The sequence below is a fragment of the Notamacropus eugenii genome, chromosome 4 (genome assembly GCF_028372415.1).
Source record: "Notamacropus eugenii isolate mMacEug1 chromosome 4, mMacEug1.pri_v2, whole genome shotgun sequence".
Taxonomy (NCBI): domain Eukaryota; kingdom Metazoa; phylum Chordata; class Mammalia; order Diprotodontia; family Macropodidae; genus Notamacropus; species Notamacropus eugenii.
Window position 1 is genome coordinate 288394767 of NC_092875.1, and position 17207 is coordinate 288411973.

At 35.2% G+C, this 17207-nt stretch overlaps 1 protein-coding gene across 3 annotated transcripts in view; it reads left to right on the top strand.

Moving 5' to 3' along the window:
• Positions 1-17207, top strand: part of PREX2 (phosphatidylinositol-3,4,5-trisphosphate dependent Rac exchange factor 2) — a 426568-nt gene that overhangs the window by 257141 nt on the left and 152220 nt on the right. For all 3 annotated transcript variants that reach the window (XR_011966134.1, XM_072604786.1, XM_072604787.1), the window contains exons 23-25: positions 1897-2058; positions 8742-8964; positions 10908-11115. Coding sequence is in view for 2 of the 3 variants with exons in the window: in XM_072604786.1 (XP_072460887.1) it covers positions 1897-2058; positions 8742-8964; positions 10908-11115 (593 nt within the window). In the remaining variant the exon portion in view is untranslated. The remainder of the gene's footprint in view (positions 1-1896; positions 2059-8741; positions 8965-10907; positions 11116-17207) is intronic.

Genomic DNA, 17207 nt, shown 5'->3' on the forward strand with positions numbered 1-17207 from the left:
TTAACAGACAGACTTCCAACTGTCAGACAAATAACTGTCTGATCATAAATACATAGTTACCAGATAGAGAAGCACCAACATCTGGGTTTTCAAAAGGGGGGGGAATCTCCTTAGCAGCTGCCCAAAGTCTCATCTGGTCAAACAAACACTTCTAATCAGTAAGCCCCCATAATAAAACCTCATCTCAGAGTATTTATACATTTTTCAAAGCCACAGGGCATCACAACCCTTGAGAACCAGTGCCTCATTAACAAAAGGCGTGGGCCTTTGTACAAATCTTCCCTTATCAAACTCCCTTTAATGGACAGGCCCATTAATGGATGGGGAAGATCTTTAATCTCCTTAAGAAGCAAAATTGTATTAACAATAAGCAAAAATACATTGTCAATATGCAGATAAAGTAATTTTCAACATTCTTAGCTCTCTCTATAATGACTTATAGGAGAGGCAACTTGATTTAATGGGAAGAGCAAAGGTCTTGGAAGCAAAAGATCTGAGTTCAAATTCTAAACACTAGTTTATGACCATGGGCAAATCACTTTTACCTTCACTTACAAAGTACCTAGAATGTGATAACTTTTTCATTTTCTGCCTCAGGGTTTATATGTATTTTTTTGACCACAGCAACTGCAGAAGATTGTATTGATTGTAGAATAGTCTGTTCTTGTTCAAATGAAGGGACTACTCACACTGAAAAAATTAAAGATCTGAGACTTGCCCAGCCCTGTATCTGTAGCCCATGTCACTTCTGCAATCGCTCTTCCTCTTCTCCATCCCTACTTAATTCAGCACCCTCATGTTTTATTTGTCCATAGCTCTGAAAAAAAAAAAACATCAGACTAATAGTGTTAAGGAATGTGAGACTCTTTGCAAAGTCCCTACTTGTCATATTTGTCTATGGATTATACTGGGGGCCTAGTTGAGAGACTCTAGTCAGTTATATTCACCTGGAAACTGAATGACATTAAAAGGACCTCAGTTTGGGTGTGGGTGTATATGCCTAAATAGTTTTAGCTAAGGCATTTCCTGCTGTCACTGACATGAAATCTGGCTCTTGATTTTAGTTTATATGTCTCTGACAGTTTACTTAAAACATATAGGTATGAAAGAAATATTTATTATTAAGTCCCTTTTTTCCTGACTGGCATGTATCATAAAGTAATTTTGAAGAAGATGTCCTCCCAAGGAAAGCCAGATCCTTAATTTTTAAAATTTCATTATGAATCCCCAAATTCCCTTAAAGGAACAGTCTACATTTGTCTGTGAGGCATCTGTCTTAGTTTAAGTCTCCTATCCAGGTTTGAAGAGTTATTAAATAAGTAGATAATAGATTCAAAGATGAAGTGAACTTTAGAAGTTAATTTAAAGCTGAAATAATTAAAATATCCCACACCATTAATTTCATTTCATAGTAAAGTCTTGTGATTTAATCAAATCTAAATGTTTAAGCATCTACACTAGATATACAACTAGTCTAATTATTAAGTGAAATCCATCAAATACAAAAGTCACGTGGAGAAGCTGAGATCAAAAATATATGATGATTTATACTATAATGAGAAAGACATAATTTTCCTATAGCTGTGAAAACTAGTCTATTCCTTTTTCTCAATAATTGAAAGAAAATAATTTTAAGTATATATTCCTTAATTAACATTTATAATGTTTATTTACCCATAAAAGGTTGGCTTGCTGTACTTTCAAAGGCAGTCAGCAGCCTTAATAATATGAGCCTTCAGATATGTGAATTGATCATTGTTCAACACTTTTGAATATATATACCTCAAGCTACCTTTAAGCAAATATGTATAAAGTAAAACTCTTCAGTATTACTAATTAATGTCTACTTAAGTTGGTTGATTTTAATATCTCATTTTGTTGTTTTTCTTACTACAGATTCTTGAAGCTCTGGCCAAAAGTGATGAACATTTTGTGCAAAACTGCACTAGTCTAAACTCTTTAAATGAAGTCATCCCTCCTGATCTCCAAAGTAAATTTGGCACCATTTGCAGTGATAAAATTGAGCACATATGTAGAAGAATATCCAGTTACAAAAAGGTAAAGATATTATGATCTTTTAATATAGAAACTAGCTGATTTGCAAAAACACATTCAATTATTTTCTTTTACAAATATTTGCCAGTTCATAAAAGTTTATGATGAAACCTGCTACCTACCCCCAGAAGGTCTCAAAATTTGGAATAAGATACATTATTTTGAACAAGAGCAATATGGAAATATATTTCATTTAACTGAAAATTTATTATCATGGTTTTGCTTTTCTTTTTTTCCCCAAAATGGGAAGATTAGGAATTAGAGAGAGGTCTAATAATAGGCTTCCCTTTTCCACCCAAATAAAAGGAAGAAAAAAAGAAAAGAATAAAAGAGGATTGTTGAAACTTTTTTTTGTTTTATGCACAGAAGAAAACAGAACGAAAGCCTTTGGAAACACAAGCAAACAGGACACATTTAGATGTTACCTGGTGAACTTATTATATAGTGAAAAGGAAAAGTGAGGTGTTTGTAGTTTCATGTATGTCCTTTTTCTATTCCACTTTGTATGTGGAAATGCTGGTTTTATTAGAGTTTGTTGACTTCAGAATGAAAAAAGATAAGCAACTAATTTAGTATTGATTTCCCATTCTGCTTATTAAATGCTTATTAAAAAGCATTACTTAAATCAAAAGTCCTGATACCATTTTCTCAAGAACTGTTGGATTTAATTTAATTCTTTGTTTCTGGGAAGTTTCCCACCCATGTTCCTTCTTGGATCCTAATGATAGGAAACACTTTCCAAGTCCTTCTTCCAACACATGAAACATCTTTGAAGATAAGCTTGAAGCCTTACACCAATGCAAAATGTGTTTACTCTGTTCTGTCTATGAGTAAGGCTAGAAGAAGAAAATCAAACTATTTTAGAGTTACCTAAAATAAAGTAACAAAGGAGGTGATGGTGCTGTAGAAACTCAAAATGCCTAGGGTACAAAATCTTGTGTGAACACCGTTCTTGGAATACTGGCATATGCCATCTTTTTCCCCTTTGTTACCTATGCCTACTGGTTGGGACAAGGGAAATAAATGTAGTTGGTACATTCAAAAGAAAAAGTTTAGGACTTGATCAGATCTTAGCTTTTTATCAGAGCTTTGTTTCCCAGCTCTCATGTATGTTATGTATAGACTTTGGAGTAGTGGGATTCACTAATGCGGACTCAAAGTCTCTTGTGAATATCCCCTCCCCACCCCACCACCCACTAAGAAACAGAGATAGACAGAGAGAAAGGAAGGCAGACAGGAGAGGAATTTTCTCCTGGATATGGTGTAATAGTTACTACAAAACTATCACAAAGTCTCTAGAAGGGGAGTCAATTGCAAGAGTACCAAGAACCCTCCTATTTGCACAGTACAATATACACCTGTATGATCAATAGTAAACTTTTGTTGAGCTGAGTGAGAATTCATTGCAATGCATTCTTTTTCTTTATCCTCTATAAGGAAAGGCTCTGTTGTTGCTGGATAATACTCAATGTCCTGAATGGAAGAGGCAAACATGCAATTCTTGAAGCTCTCAAGAACTTTTGGGCATATCTCTCCCTGCTTGCGTTCTCTATAGTGTGGGAATTTTCAGAGTTGTGCAGTCTGCAAGAAGAACCACAGAGGTAGAGTTCTGAGGCAATGGCAATTTTTTAAAGGGACCAGAACTCTCTCTATTGAAGTAGATTTCAAATCTTCTTCATAATCTCAGATGCCCACTTATTCCAGGGCCTTAATTTTATAGAGCTTGATACCAATACAGGTGAAGCAGACCAAAACTATAGAATCTCATGGGTTGGTAGGCCTTCTAGGAGGGTCAATACAAAATATAGAATCCCATTGGTTGACAAATGGACTAGTGAGCAGACTTTAACAGACCTGTCTTGACCTTTCAGGAAGTCCTACCAAACCAATGAGCAGACTTATAAGGTTGGGCTGATCAGCAGATGCTAAAACATCTACATAGGCTAATGGCCTGGTAGGAGGACAGGCCGCAGTCTAGCAACCAGAGTCACTCATTGGCTGTGTGCTCATGGTCATCTTCCCATGTTGGGAAATAGAATGGGACAAAGGGGCAACCAAAAGGGCTGGGAGACTTTCCATGTAATTGAGTCACCTCTGTCATGCTGAGCTTAGTCACCATGACAAGGAAAAACAAGGGTGGAGGTCCTCTAGTTAGCTTCCTTTGATTATACAAGTGAATTTATGATTTGTAGTTCATAGCTCTGAGGCCTGTTATCAGCACTTATAGTCACTACCCCTATGGAATCATATCAAACTGCTTAATACTGATTTGAATAAAATAGGAGTCCAATAAAACATCTTTCATAGTAGATTTACCAGCCTCATTAAATCCCTGGTGTTCTTAGATTCTACTTAGTTTATAACTATTCTTTTTTTCCCCTCGGTGTCTTGTACCTGTGTATAGCACCAATGTAATACCCACAGCAGCCACTATGGATATGCATGCATACTTCCAGAGTAAATCTGCAGAATATAAACGCTCTTCCTCAAAGATGAAATGAACATATTTATTCAGATACCAGAAAGCCAAATCCATCATAGTAACAAAGAAATCTATACACACATTGTCAATGCAGGGAGCACGGGTCATCCCCAAGCCTTCCCTCTGTCAGGCCTCCCCACAAACAAGCTCCCTTAGGTAAAATCACTCCCTTTCTCACTCACACTAGCTGTTCTGCTCTGCTCTGCATATTCTGTCTCCCAGCTCTGCCTCTCTCTCGCTGTTGCACCTGCTCAGCAAACTCCTCCCACCAGGGGCTTCATGGGATTTAAGCTGTGGGCCGGACCAAAGCTCAAAGCAGGTCACATGGACCTCTTAAGGGGCAGGGAAGACTTCAAATTATCTTAATATTGCACTATGTTATCCCCTTCCCATTTGGTAGACTAATTATCAGCAGCAAATTGAATAATTTGGTTATGACATAAGAGTCTTGTTCTGCTTCTTCTTCGGTCATAATGGCTCTCATTTGCAAAGCACTGAGGATTTATATAAAATTGTTATTACAAAAACCTGTGAGATAGACAATATAATTCTTATTATCCCCATTTTGAAGATGTGCAAACTAATGCTCAGAGAGGTTCATCAGTTTGCTAGAGTTTCTTAGAATACTAAGTCACATGCATAAGTCATCTAAGAGCTAGGGTTCCAAACCAGATCTTTTGATTCCAAGTTCAGTGTTCTCGTTACTGCACCACAGTGCTTGGGAGCTTCTCACACATTTAAAAATAACGTGTGTATATGTGTGTGTGTGTGTGTGTGTGTGTGTGTAGGCATCCATATCTATGGTTTTATCAGTGTAGGAGATTCTCACTGCTGAAACTCTCTCATCAATGTGAGAGATCAAATCATCTTTAACTAATATTCTTAGAGAGTTATCTGGTTAATTAATTTGTCCATGGTCACCCAACAATATATGTCAGAGAGAGGATGTGAACTCAGGTCTTTCTGGATAGAAGTCCAGCCTTCTATCTGCTTTGTCATGCTGTCTCTTACAATAAGTACAAATAATGATAACATAAAATGTAAAGTAATTGAAGTTCATGAGAGAGGTATTAACCAAATATAGTGAATGATCTGAGATGAAAATGTTCATTATTGACTACATAGATACAGAAATACTTAATAGATGTGCTAGGATTTTAGTTGCTATTGATATGTTTTAGGTAGTAGATACCTTCAGTATTAATGCCTTCTGTGGTTAGGAACTGTTGTGTATGGGATATAAAGACCCTCCCTTCTAAAAAAGGAAACTTTATTTCAAAGAACTTTCACTTAAAAAAGATATTTAAATTTCATTTAAAAAGATATAGAAAATTAATGCAAAGAAATTTGTGGACAAGAATGGCCTTGTGTCATAAGGGGAAATGGACTTTGGAAACAAATTACTAAATTTGATTTTATAAAGATTAAAGCACAGGTGGGACATTGGAATGCAGATGTCCTATATGCAGTTGGAGATACAAGTCTAGAGTTTAACAGGGAGGTCATGGCTTGAAATATTTTATAAACATTTCTTTTGTTGGTTGTTTTTGAAGATGTTCTCTATATAAATAGGTCCCAAGTCACATCTTTGTAATGGTGCATAAATTCAAAATTGAATCTCATAGTTTTTAATTATAATTTATTTTTATTTTTCATTGAGGAATGATGACAGTGTTCCATTGATTTAATTTCTTTGATCCTTCATGAATTGTACTTTGTGGACTATCAGTGAATTTAGACTAATTTAATGTCTCTTCCTTTTTCAGAAAACAAGATTACAATGATCAGAGAGATAATTTTGAGGAGTTTTGGCACAGTCTCATCATTTAAATTCAGTTAGAATATCTGTGATATTACTCTGTGTACATTATAACATAACTGTAACTTCATTTACCAAATTCATGGCACTACACATATTAACATTTACTATTATAAATTTACAATTTTATCATATTTTAGTTTTTAAAGCATATTAACTTTAGCAATGTAGTTTTATTCTAGATGAGCAGTGTGCAAACATCCCACTTTCTCTGAGCTAAACGGTATCCATAGTAACCAAAGTCTTAGAATGTCTTAGCATTTCTCTTAGTAGGATTGCAAGAAGTTTAAATTCTAAAAATGGAAACTAGCAAGTTCCTAATGTTTCTATTATCAGGTTTATTGAGCTCATTATAGATTTTTTTCAGCTTAGTTCTCTAGGCCTTAAATGTTTTTCAACACATATATGAGAGAGATTTGATCCTTATTTGTGACCTGACTAAATCATGACCAAGGATTTATCCAGTTTGGAACAAAATGTGTGAGTGATTCAGATGTAAATTATGCACTGTTTCAAGCAAAGCTTTCACCATAAATTCTCTTTAATACTCTTTTTAATTTGATTTGAATTCTTCAGTTCAAGAATAATTCCATAAATGGTCGTGTGTGTGTGTGTGTGTGTGTGTGTGTGTGTGTGTAGGATGCTTTGATTTAAATATTTAATGAAGATTCATATGGTAGTTCTTGTTTTTATCCATGTACACATGTATAACACACACACACACACATACATCCATACACACAGTTATAGAGGGCAGGATCATGTAGTGGAATGCATATTGACTTGGGAGTTAAGAGCTGCAATTTAAGACTAACTAGATCTACCCTAACTCTTTATGACCTTCAGGCAAGTGATTGAACTATTCTGTTCTTCATTTTACCCATGTGTAAAATGAAGGGCAAGGGCAAAATAAATCCTTTGCTAGGGACAACTAGGTGGTTCAATCCATAGAGCACTGGGCCTGGAGTCTTCCTAGACCCAAGTTCAAATGCATCCTCAGACACCTGCGACCCTAAGCAAGTCACTTAACCCTATTTGTCTCAGTTTCATCATCTGTAAAATCATCTGGAGAAGGAAATGGCAAACCATTTCCAGCATCTCTGCCAAGAAAACTCCAAATGGGGTCATGAAGAGTTGGACATAATTGAAACAACTGAAGAACTAAACCACCAAATTAATGCCATCTAATCACAATATGATAGAACTTCTTGTCTAGAAATGATCTCAGAAGCGTGCAAATGTAAATTTGGAAGGAATACTATTTATAACATTACTAGTGAGAAGTCATTAGCCTCCATCTGAGATCTCCAAGGACTAAAAAACATTTTTGTATTTTTGCAACTGTTTCTTTTGTTTAGGACAACTCTAATCATTAGGAAGCTCTTTCCTGTTCTTGTTTCTTGATGATCTTTATATAGATGGCTTCTCTGTAACTTCTAACTAGTTCTGTTTCTAGTTCTGATGCTTGGGATGAAGCAGAAAACTCTTCCATGTGATAGTCCTTCCCTATCCTTGTCTCTCCAGGCTAAACATCCACAGTTCTTGCAGATCCTCATTTGGGTTGGTATTGCTTCAGGACCATAAATCTTCTCTGGTTTCATTCCAATACTACATGAAATGTAGTATCCAGAACTGAAACACTGGAGAGACTTCAGTTATCCAGATGTTATCCATTTCTGTCTATTTGTTTCCCTTGCAGAGCAACTGCTGATGCATAATTTATCTGTCCTGTATAATATTTTTATCCTTGAAAAGGTGGAGGATCTAATTATTCCCTATTATTGAGACAGGAGTTCTTAATCTAGAGCCTGAGATGTGGTCCTTTATTTAATTTTAAATTTGATAACTACAGTCTAATATAATTGGATCCCATGGTAATCACTTGTATTTTATTTTATTCATTTAAAATGTTATTTAAAAAAATAAATTGTTATTTTATTCTAGGAAGTCGTCCATAGGACCAGACTACCAACAGATACCTCTCTGTTCTACGGAATCTTCCCTATGTTCCTAGGAAGCAGATTTCTACTCTAGAATCCCATTTTCTTCCTTGCTTGACCTAAAGGTTCTCATTTCTGCTTCTTTGACATTTTTATCCACAATTCTGTCATCAAATTGAGGCATACAACCTCAATTTCTAAGTCTTTTTCTTCACTGCCTTAACATCTAAAAGGGTTATTGCACCTTGCTCACAGGGAGACATAGTCATGAAGAACAATACTTCTTAATCAGATTTTAGAAGTGGGATAGGCATTTCATATCTATGATTTTTAAATCCTTGTTTGCTCATTCTGTTTCATATGCTTCATTTCTTCATGGTTTTGATGAATGTCATAGTAATTATTCTATGTAAACTTTATAACATATATATTTTTTAATCCACAGTTTTCACGTGTACTTAAGAATAGAGCCTGGCCTACGTTTAAACAGGCCAAATCAAAAATCTCCCCATTGCATAGCAGTGATTTTTGTCCCACTAATTGCCATGTCAACGTCATGGAAGTCTCTTATCCTAAAACCTCAACATCCTTGGGGAGTGCCTTTGGAGTACAGCTGGACAACAGAAAACATAATTCCCATGAAAAAGAAAATAAAGTTTCTGAGCAAGGTATGGAGGCTTTTGTAAAATTTTCTCAAGATTAATAAAATAAGTATTCAGAGTTATTCCTATAGCTTTAATGACTATGTTACTGTAATTAACTGGAGTCCACGAACTTTTGAAAAAGCTATATTTTGATAACTGACATTCAATATGATTAATATACTTATTTTGTGTGGTAAGTTGCATCAGACTGGCCAAGTGGTCCATTAAAATAAAAGATTAAGAACCCTGATTTTTATAAAATTTGTTAGTGGATGTACTAACCTCTTCTGCCAGGCACCTTGTTTCTTGACTGTCTTCCCTGGTCCTTGAGAAACAAGGCAGGAAATGTTGCAGTTACAGAAAACCTTAACCCCTTCCAAACTTTCAGGTTAAATCTGAGTGGTGACAGCAGTTAGGGGACAACTGTTCAATGTTCAGAAAAATGAAAAATGGAGCTTTCTTCACATACATTAATGGTATTTTGGCACCATTTGAATATTCAGATCAATAAACTAGCTCAGGAATTGGTAGAATCTCTTTGAAAGGGAATAGGAGATTGGAAAAATTGTATCTATCAGAAATTCTAACTGTTTTGGTCTGTTGACCTTCTTATAGAGGAGAGGAGGAAGGCATAATAGGTAAGATTGTTTCATTGAAATAATAATAATAATATTCAATAGCAGCAGCAGTAGCAATATTGATAAGAATAACAGAATTTAGATCTACTAAATCTTAGTGCTTTCCCTCTGAAATAATTCTTTGTACATAGTGCGTGCATTTTGTTTCTCTTATTAGACTGTAAATTCCTTGAGAGCAGAGGCTTTTGTTTTTCTTTGTATCCCCAGCACTTAGCACCATACCTTGCATGTAGTAGGTGCTTATTAAATGCTAGTTGACCAATTGATATTAATTATTAGCATTTTTTACATGTCATTTGAGCCTTACAACAAAACACTGTGATGTAAGTACTGTGATTATTTATTTTCCTTTTCTAGAAGAAGAACTGTAGTTTCAGAGTGGCTAAGTGACTTGCCCAAGAGTCATACAGCTAGTAAGAGCTGGGGACCCAATTTGAAGCTAGACTTTCATTACTTCAGAACCAGCCCTTGTTTTCCTTCTATGCCATTCTGACTCTCAGTTATGTTTGGTAAATGCTTGGCCCTATTCTTAAGCTAGCCTGCTTTTTTAATGAGGGGAAGCTGTCTTATTATCTATTTGCAGACATGGGATTTTTCATGTATGTGTCCTTTCATAAAAGTATAGGTTATAACCACTCTTTTTTGTATTAAATATAGAAAATTAATTTTCATTCATCTTTTATGTTCCTAAGTGGTTGTGACTTTTGTTACTGGAGGTAAATAGATATTGAATATAGAGAAGTGATCCTAATAGAGAGGTGACATGGTATGGTGGATAGGTCATTAGACTTAAAGGGATGGTGAATTCAAATCTTCCCTCAGAAATATACTAACTCTGTAAACCTGGGTAAGTCATTCAACCCCTCTGTGCCTCAATTTACTTATATGTGAAATGGGATGGGGGAATCAGTTTCCATCAGTGATTTATAAGATCCTTTCCAGTTCTAAAATTATGACTCCATGATCCTAAAAGAAGAATGATATCTCCAATTCTACCACTTTCTCATCTCAAATGAAAACTTTAACCCAAGGCATAGCTTGTGCTACCACCTCAGTGTCAGCTGTAGTGATGGATGCAGCCGTCGCTCTTTTATTTTGACTCAGACAACAGTGGAAAATTTTTCCTCTGGCAGTAGGAAAAATGTTCACTGTGGTTTCCTGAGCATTAAGGAAGTCCCCCTCAGGAGCTTCTGATTTCCTCATTGCCCCAGTTAGGATAAGAAGGATGTTATCCTCATTATTCATGGCTTGAGCTTTAAAATGAATTAAAATAAGGGTATAAAAGTTAATAGTTATATGGGCTCATGTAAAAATATTTTCATCTCGCAGGGAAACTAAATCCTATGGTATATATCCAGCATACCATTACCACTATGGCAGCCCCTTCAGGACTGTCTCTTGGACAGCAGGATGGTCATGGCCTCCGGTATTTGTTAAAAGAGGAAGACTTAGAAACACAAGATATCTATCAAAAATTGTTGGGCAAGCTTCAGACTGCTTTGAAAGAGGTGGAAATATGTGTCTGTCAAATAGATGAGTAAGTATATTATGTAATCTCTTTACACTTTTAACTTTCCCATTTTTGTAAAATGTGACTGCTGAAATTATTACCACATGTTCATCTCTGTTATTGCCAAATATAATGAGAATTATGTTAGAGGGCCTATTTTCCAGAAGGTTGGCACTTGAAGACTATGATGAAAATGCTGTGAACATATTTGCAATAGGATATAGACATATAATTGAAAACACATATATAATTATATTTGATAGTATTGAATTAATACTGAAACAAATATGAAGACATAAATTAGAACTATAAAATTTAAAGAGGAAAAAAGATACAAAAAGAACCTTAAATCTAGCACAGGGCTGAGAATATGAAAAGTACTCAGAAATTATGGGCTAGATGAATGAATAATGATTATAATTTACAAAATCCGCAGCTGTTCCAATAAATAAGAAGGTTAAAACAGGAATATCAGGGTAATTCAAATCACAGGTTCAAATGTCTACCATATGGAGTAGTTCTCCCACCCTATGTTGTCATATGTGTGTATATATATTATATTCTATGTTGTCATATGTATGTATATATACACACATATATACATAAATATACATATCTGTATATGCACATTATATATATGTATATATACATATATCTTTATCCGATGACAACCATTTTAAGGAATTCTAATCATTTACTATAGGTCCCTATTATGAAACTTTACCTTTCTCTTTCCTACCTGTAGCTACAATCTGCTGTCATGTGTGTTCTAACATGATGATATGACTGACACATTGATTTTATGTTGAACTCACAATTCTAGCTTATAATTTACGTACTAACACAATAGACAGTTTACTTTTGTGCCTGCTGATGCTACATACCTCTGTTGTAAATACAGATGGAACTATTCAAGTGTTCTTAAGCAACTTTTAGTTTTGAAGGAAGTCATTCCAAATTAGGAGCCCAAAATTTCAAGGACAGATGTATCATAATTTAAAAATTGTCATTGAATGTTTCCTATATTATTTTGTCTGGAGTTTTATTAATAGTTTTAGATCTAATCTTTTTCCTCCCAAAAGAGGTTTGTTAAAAATGAGTAATAGTATTTAAAAATGACTTTTCAGATATTTGGTGTGGCATACTTATTACTTCCTATGTTTACCAATAAATTAGGAACTTGGAAGAAAGCTGATGTGGGAATAGGAAGCTATTTTTAAACTATTGTTTGCTATTTCCAAAACACAGTTCAAATGTGAGCTTTTGGCATAAAAGTTGACATTTTATGACATTAAATTTTGCTTCATTTAATAAATGCAATTTTATTATTTAGATTGTGCTGATCTATATTAGGACTAGACTACAATAGAGATTGTTCTAAAACTATGTTTACAGGTTACTCAGAGATCTTTATTATTTAAAAAATAGTTGAATAGAAACATATCTCCTAATATTTTGGCAGTTCTAGGATCTCATTAATGGGGATACTTCCTCCAGCATTGCATTTCAGAATAAATCCATGAGCTCCTATCCTGCATATCTTCTTTTAAATCCTTTTAGGTTTTTTTCCGTTTCTCTTGACAGTACATGGGTAGCATTGAGGCAGCAGTGCTGTCCTTTTCTCCTACCACATGACTGTGTCACTTTCTTTCCATTCATATTTTTCAAGTGATTTATTTTATCCTGCTTCTCTTACACAATTCTTACACAATTGCATATACAGTACACAATGTCTATTCACACCCACCTTTCTTCATTTCCTTTTAGGTAACCCTTGACTTTAATTCTTAAGAGAGAGTGGTATTTTATGACTTGCAGTCATGTAGCACTTCTGGATGAATATTCTTGTTAAAAAAGATGAGCTTTCATTTCAAAGTGTAGCCTGGGGGTAATTAAATGTACTGTGCGATTTCCCAAAGGCAGTCCTGCTCTTTTCTTCCTATACTGTAGTGTCCAACTAATTTTCCATTCATAACATCTGTCTAAGATAAATATTGTGATGGCCAACTTTATGAGTTGTCGGTCTGAATACAATCTCTATTTTTTAGTCCACTTTTTCTCCAACCCCACCCTCCACTTCTGCTACTTATGTCAGATTCTAATAAGTTATTACGAATTTGGCTTAGGAGTTTTTTAGTATTCCTAGGCTTCATTCACTTGATAAAAAATTATCTGCAAATAGGAGGGTCTAGGAAATATTGTCTAGGAAAACAATTTGTACAAAAACAAAAATATTGTAAAAATAATAAATTTTAAAAGATGTGGGAATTCTGATCAAAACAGTGACCTGACCAATCACAATTCTGAAGGGCTGATGTTGAAACATGCTGTCATCCTCCATATAGAGAGCTGATATAATCAGAGTTCAGATTGAAATTGTTTTCCTTCCCTTTCCTTCCCTTCCTTTTTCTTCCTTTCCCTTCCCTTCGCTTCCCTTCCTTTCCCTTCCCTTCCCTTCCCTTCCTTTTCTTTCCTTTCCCTTCTTTTCCCCTTTCCTTTCCCTTCCCTTCCCTTCCCCTTTCCCTTCATTTTTCTTCTCATTTCCTTCCCTTCCCTTCCCCTTTGCCTTCATTTTTCTTTTCTTCATTTCCTTCCCTTCCTTTTCTTTTCTTTTCTTTCCTTTCCTTGAGAGACAAAAAGAAGAACTGTCTTCTAAATCTTCAGCATTCTACTATAGCTTCTTTTTTTCCTCTGACCATTTTTCAGATCCATTAAGGACAGAAGAGTCTAGATGCTCCTTGGAATATATAATTTGAAGTTATGAGTCTAGATATTAGAACCAAGATTAAGCTTGTCCTGCAGGAAGTGAATTGTCTTTTCCTTTCTAAGAAAATACATTCTGATAAAAGACTTTTATGTGTCTGTCTTGTTTCCTACCGTTTAGCTCTTGTGCTATGAGGAGAAAAATTAGTGTAGAACCCAAAATTGCTTAGAGAGGTAGGAAAGAATGAAAAGAGAAAAATAGGCAGTAGAATTTATTGTAGTAAATGAGTAAATACTGATGCAAGGCAGCAAAGAATAAATCGTAGAAAATAGGAATAGACTATATCTTGTGGTGGACAAAACAAACACAAAAAACCTTAGGAATTTGCCTGATAAATTGGTTGCTGAATACATGACTCTCACCAAAATTCTAGCTCACCAAGGGTAAGAGTAGACATTAGGATGGACCTTGATGGCAAACCTGGTTTGTAATTGTTTAGGAATTAACATAAATGTTTTCTTAAATAATTTAACATAAATTACTGTGAAATCAGATCAAAGAATGCAAAAATAACTCGTCCCATCTCAGGAAATAAAGGAAATAGGATAATCTGCTCCATTTCAAATGCCATGAATTTGGAGTTGGTAGGGGGGGTGCCCTTCTATTCCTGCTCTTTCACAAAATAAAATGAAAGAAAACTAGAAGAGAATATAAATGACTACAAAGATGACATAAAAATTTCATCTAACAATCTTTTTTTTTTTGCAATGACAATAAATCAAGGGTTCTTACCACAGGTTTGTTCCATAGACAGATTTTTTTTTTTTTTTTTTGTGGATAGATTTCAAAGGGTTCTTGAATTTCAATGGGAAGAAAAGATCCACATCCTTATTTCCATATAACTTGTTTTCTTTGTAAGTTGATGCATTTTGTTTCATGCATTAATAAATATTCTATGGAGTCCATAGGCTTCACCAGAATGTCAAAGGGATCTATGGACTCACACAAAAAAATCTGACCCCAGCAACAGATGATGTTTTGAAGGCAATGTGTACATGTTGAGATATGCATGTTGTTTTTTCATTCACTCTTAAAACTTCAGTGATTGCTTTTGCTAGATCAGTGACCCCTAATTCTATATATACCCTAATCCCTGAACTCTTTTCTCATCCACAGATCATTTTTAAATGCAAATAGGCTGTGTGCACCTTGATGTCCTACAAGCACCTGAAATTTAATGTGTCATAATTTGAGCTTATTATTTTTCTCCTAAATCTGTTCTTCCTCATTTTGACCTAATCACTTCTTTTCATGATACCACAGAGTACATATCCCTCTCACTTCTCATGCCAATAAACTACCAAGTCATATATATTATTTGTGTGCATGTGTGCATCTGTGAGAATATCAATGTGCCTGTCTCTCATTTCTTGTACATCTCCTTTCCCCGTATTAATACTGGTACCATCCTAGTACAGATTGTCATTACCACTCAACTCTCTGATTACCGTAGACTGTTTACAGATCTTTCCATCTTCATCTTTGGACCCTGTCAATTCACACTCTGTACTACTGCCAGACCAATCTTATGCATAGATTTTCTCATGTCACTTCTCAGAACTCTTCAATGAGTTTCTTTACTCGGTCAACCAATATTCAAATTCCTCAGCTGGCATTTAAGGAAACCCTTCTCTCCCCTACAGTCTGATGTGAACCCATATTTCCATTACTCTTTCATTACAAGATACTACAATTCTCTATCCTGGGCCCTCTTACTTCTCTCCCTCTATATACTCTTTCACTTGGTGATCTCATAAGCTCCCATGTATTTAATTATCCTTTCCATGCTGATGATTCTTAAATTAATTTATCCAGCCCTAACCTTTCTCCTCATCTTGATTCTCATACCTCCTTCTACCTCTTGTGTATCTTCACTTAGCTGTCTTTTAGACATCTTAAACACAACATGTCCAAAATTGGATTCATTTTTCTTTCCTTCTCTTAAGTTCCCATTCACTATCAAGAGTACTAACATCTTCCCAGCCACCTGGCCTCTCTACCTAGTACTATCCTTGACTTCTTACTCTCACCTTCTATATCTAATTAGTTTCAAGTTCTGCATTTTTCTACCTTCTTCTATCTCTCACATGTCACCTTCTATCCTTTGCTACTGCCACCACCTAGGTGTAGGCTCTCTTTACCTCCTCATGGAGACTGTTATAGTATCCTGTTAATTGATCTCCTGCTTCAACCCTCTCAGACTGCTGTCTCTCTATTACATAACAGGTATGATGTCATGTCCCTCACCATTAAATCATTTTCAAAGACTCTTTCTCACCTTCAGGATATAAAATTCTGTTTAGCCTTTAAAGTCCTCTATAACCTGGTTCCTTCCTACCTTTCCAGTCTTCTTACTTTTTACCACCTGCTCTCATGTACTTTTGGATTCAATTGGTTTCCTTGATGTTCCAGAAATAGATACTCCATTTTTGTTTGCTGTCTCCCATTCCTGGAACTCTCTCCTTTCTCATTTCTGTCACTTAGCTTCCCTGGCTTCCTTCAAGTGCCAGTTAAAATTCCACCTTCTAAAGGAAGCCTTTCCCCATCCCTCTCACTTTCAGTGCCTTTCTTCAGTTATCTTCAATTTTCCTGTATATAGCTTGTTCTTCGTATGTATGTCTCTTCCTCAACCCCCTCAGACTGTAAGCTCCTTGGCTTTGAAAAATTAAAATATTATCCAACTGGTCTCTTCCCTATAGTTAAATTTGACCTCACCTATTTTTCCAGGTAGTTTTTATAGATTGTTTGTTTATTGATGGAGTAATTCAACAAGCTATTAATCCAAATGCATGTTATTATCTGGGAAATAGCTGTTTTTAATCTGTGTTTTTTCTGTGTGAAATATTGGATCAATTTCTTTTGAGTAGTTGTGGATTTCATTGGAGACACCCTAAGGAATAGTGGAGATGGATGCAATCATCTTGTTGTAATCTATAAACAACAACATTGACCAGACCTCACCATTGCTGAGGGAATTCCTTTTCCATCTGGACTCTGGGAAGGTCATCTTCCAAAAAAAAAAGTCATCCTTCAAGACCATAACAAATTTCTTATTATTTTATGCCTCTTTGGATAATTGTGAGGCCATCTCGTAAAGTCGTGTCAGTGGTTGAATCTTGGAGGTTGTGTCTTGTATGACTTTACCTTGTTGGAGGAAAGCCACTGAGTCTTTTCCATGTTCCAGGCATTAGACTCTATAGGTTTTTTTTTTTTTTATTGACAATCAAAGCAATCTTCTTTGTACTTGCTAGACAGCCTTGTAACCGAGGATATAGTAGGACATAGAAAATTATTTGTGAAAGCTTAACTATTTCCTTATTGCATATTCATCAAGAATACCCTTTATAAATGTTTA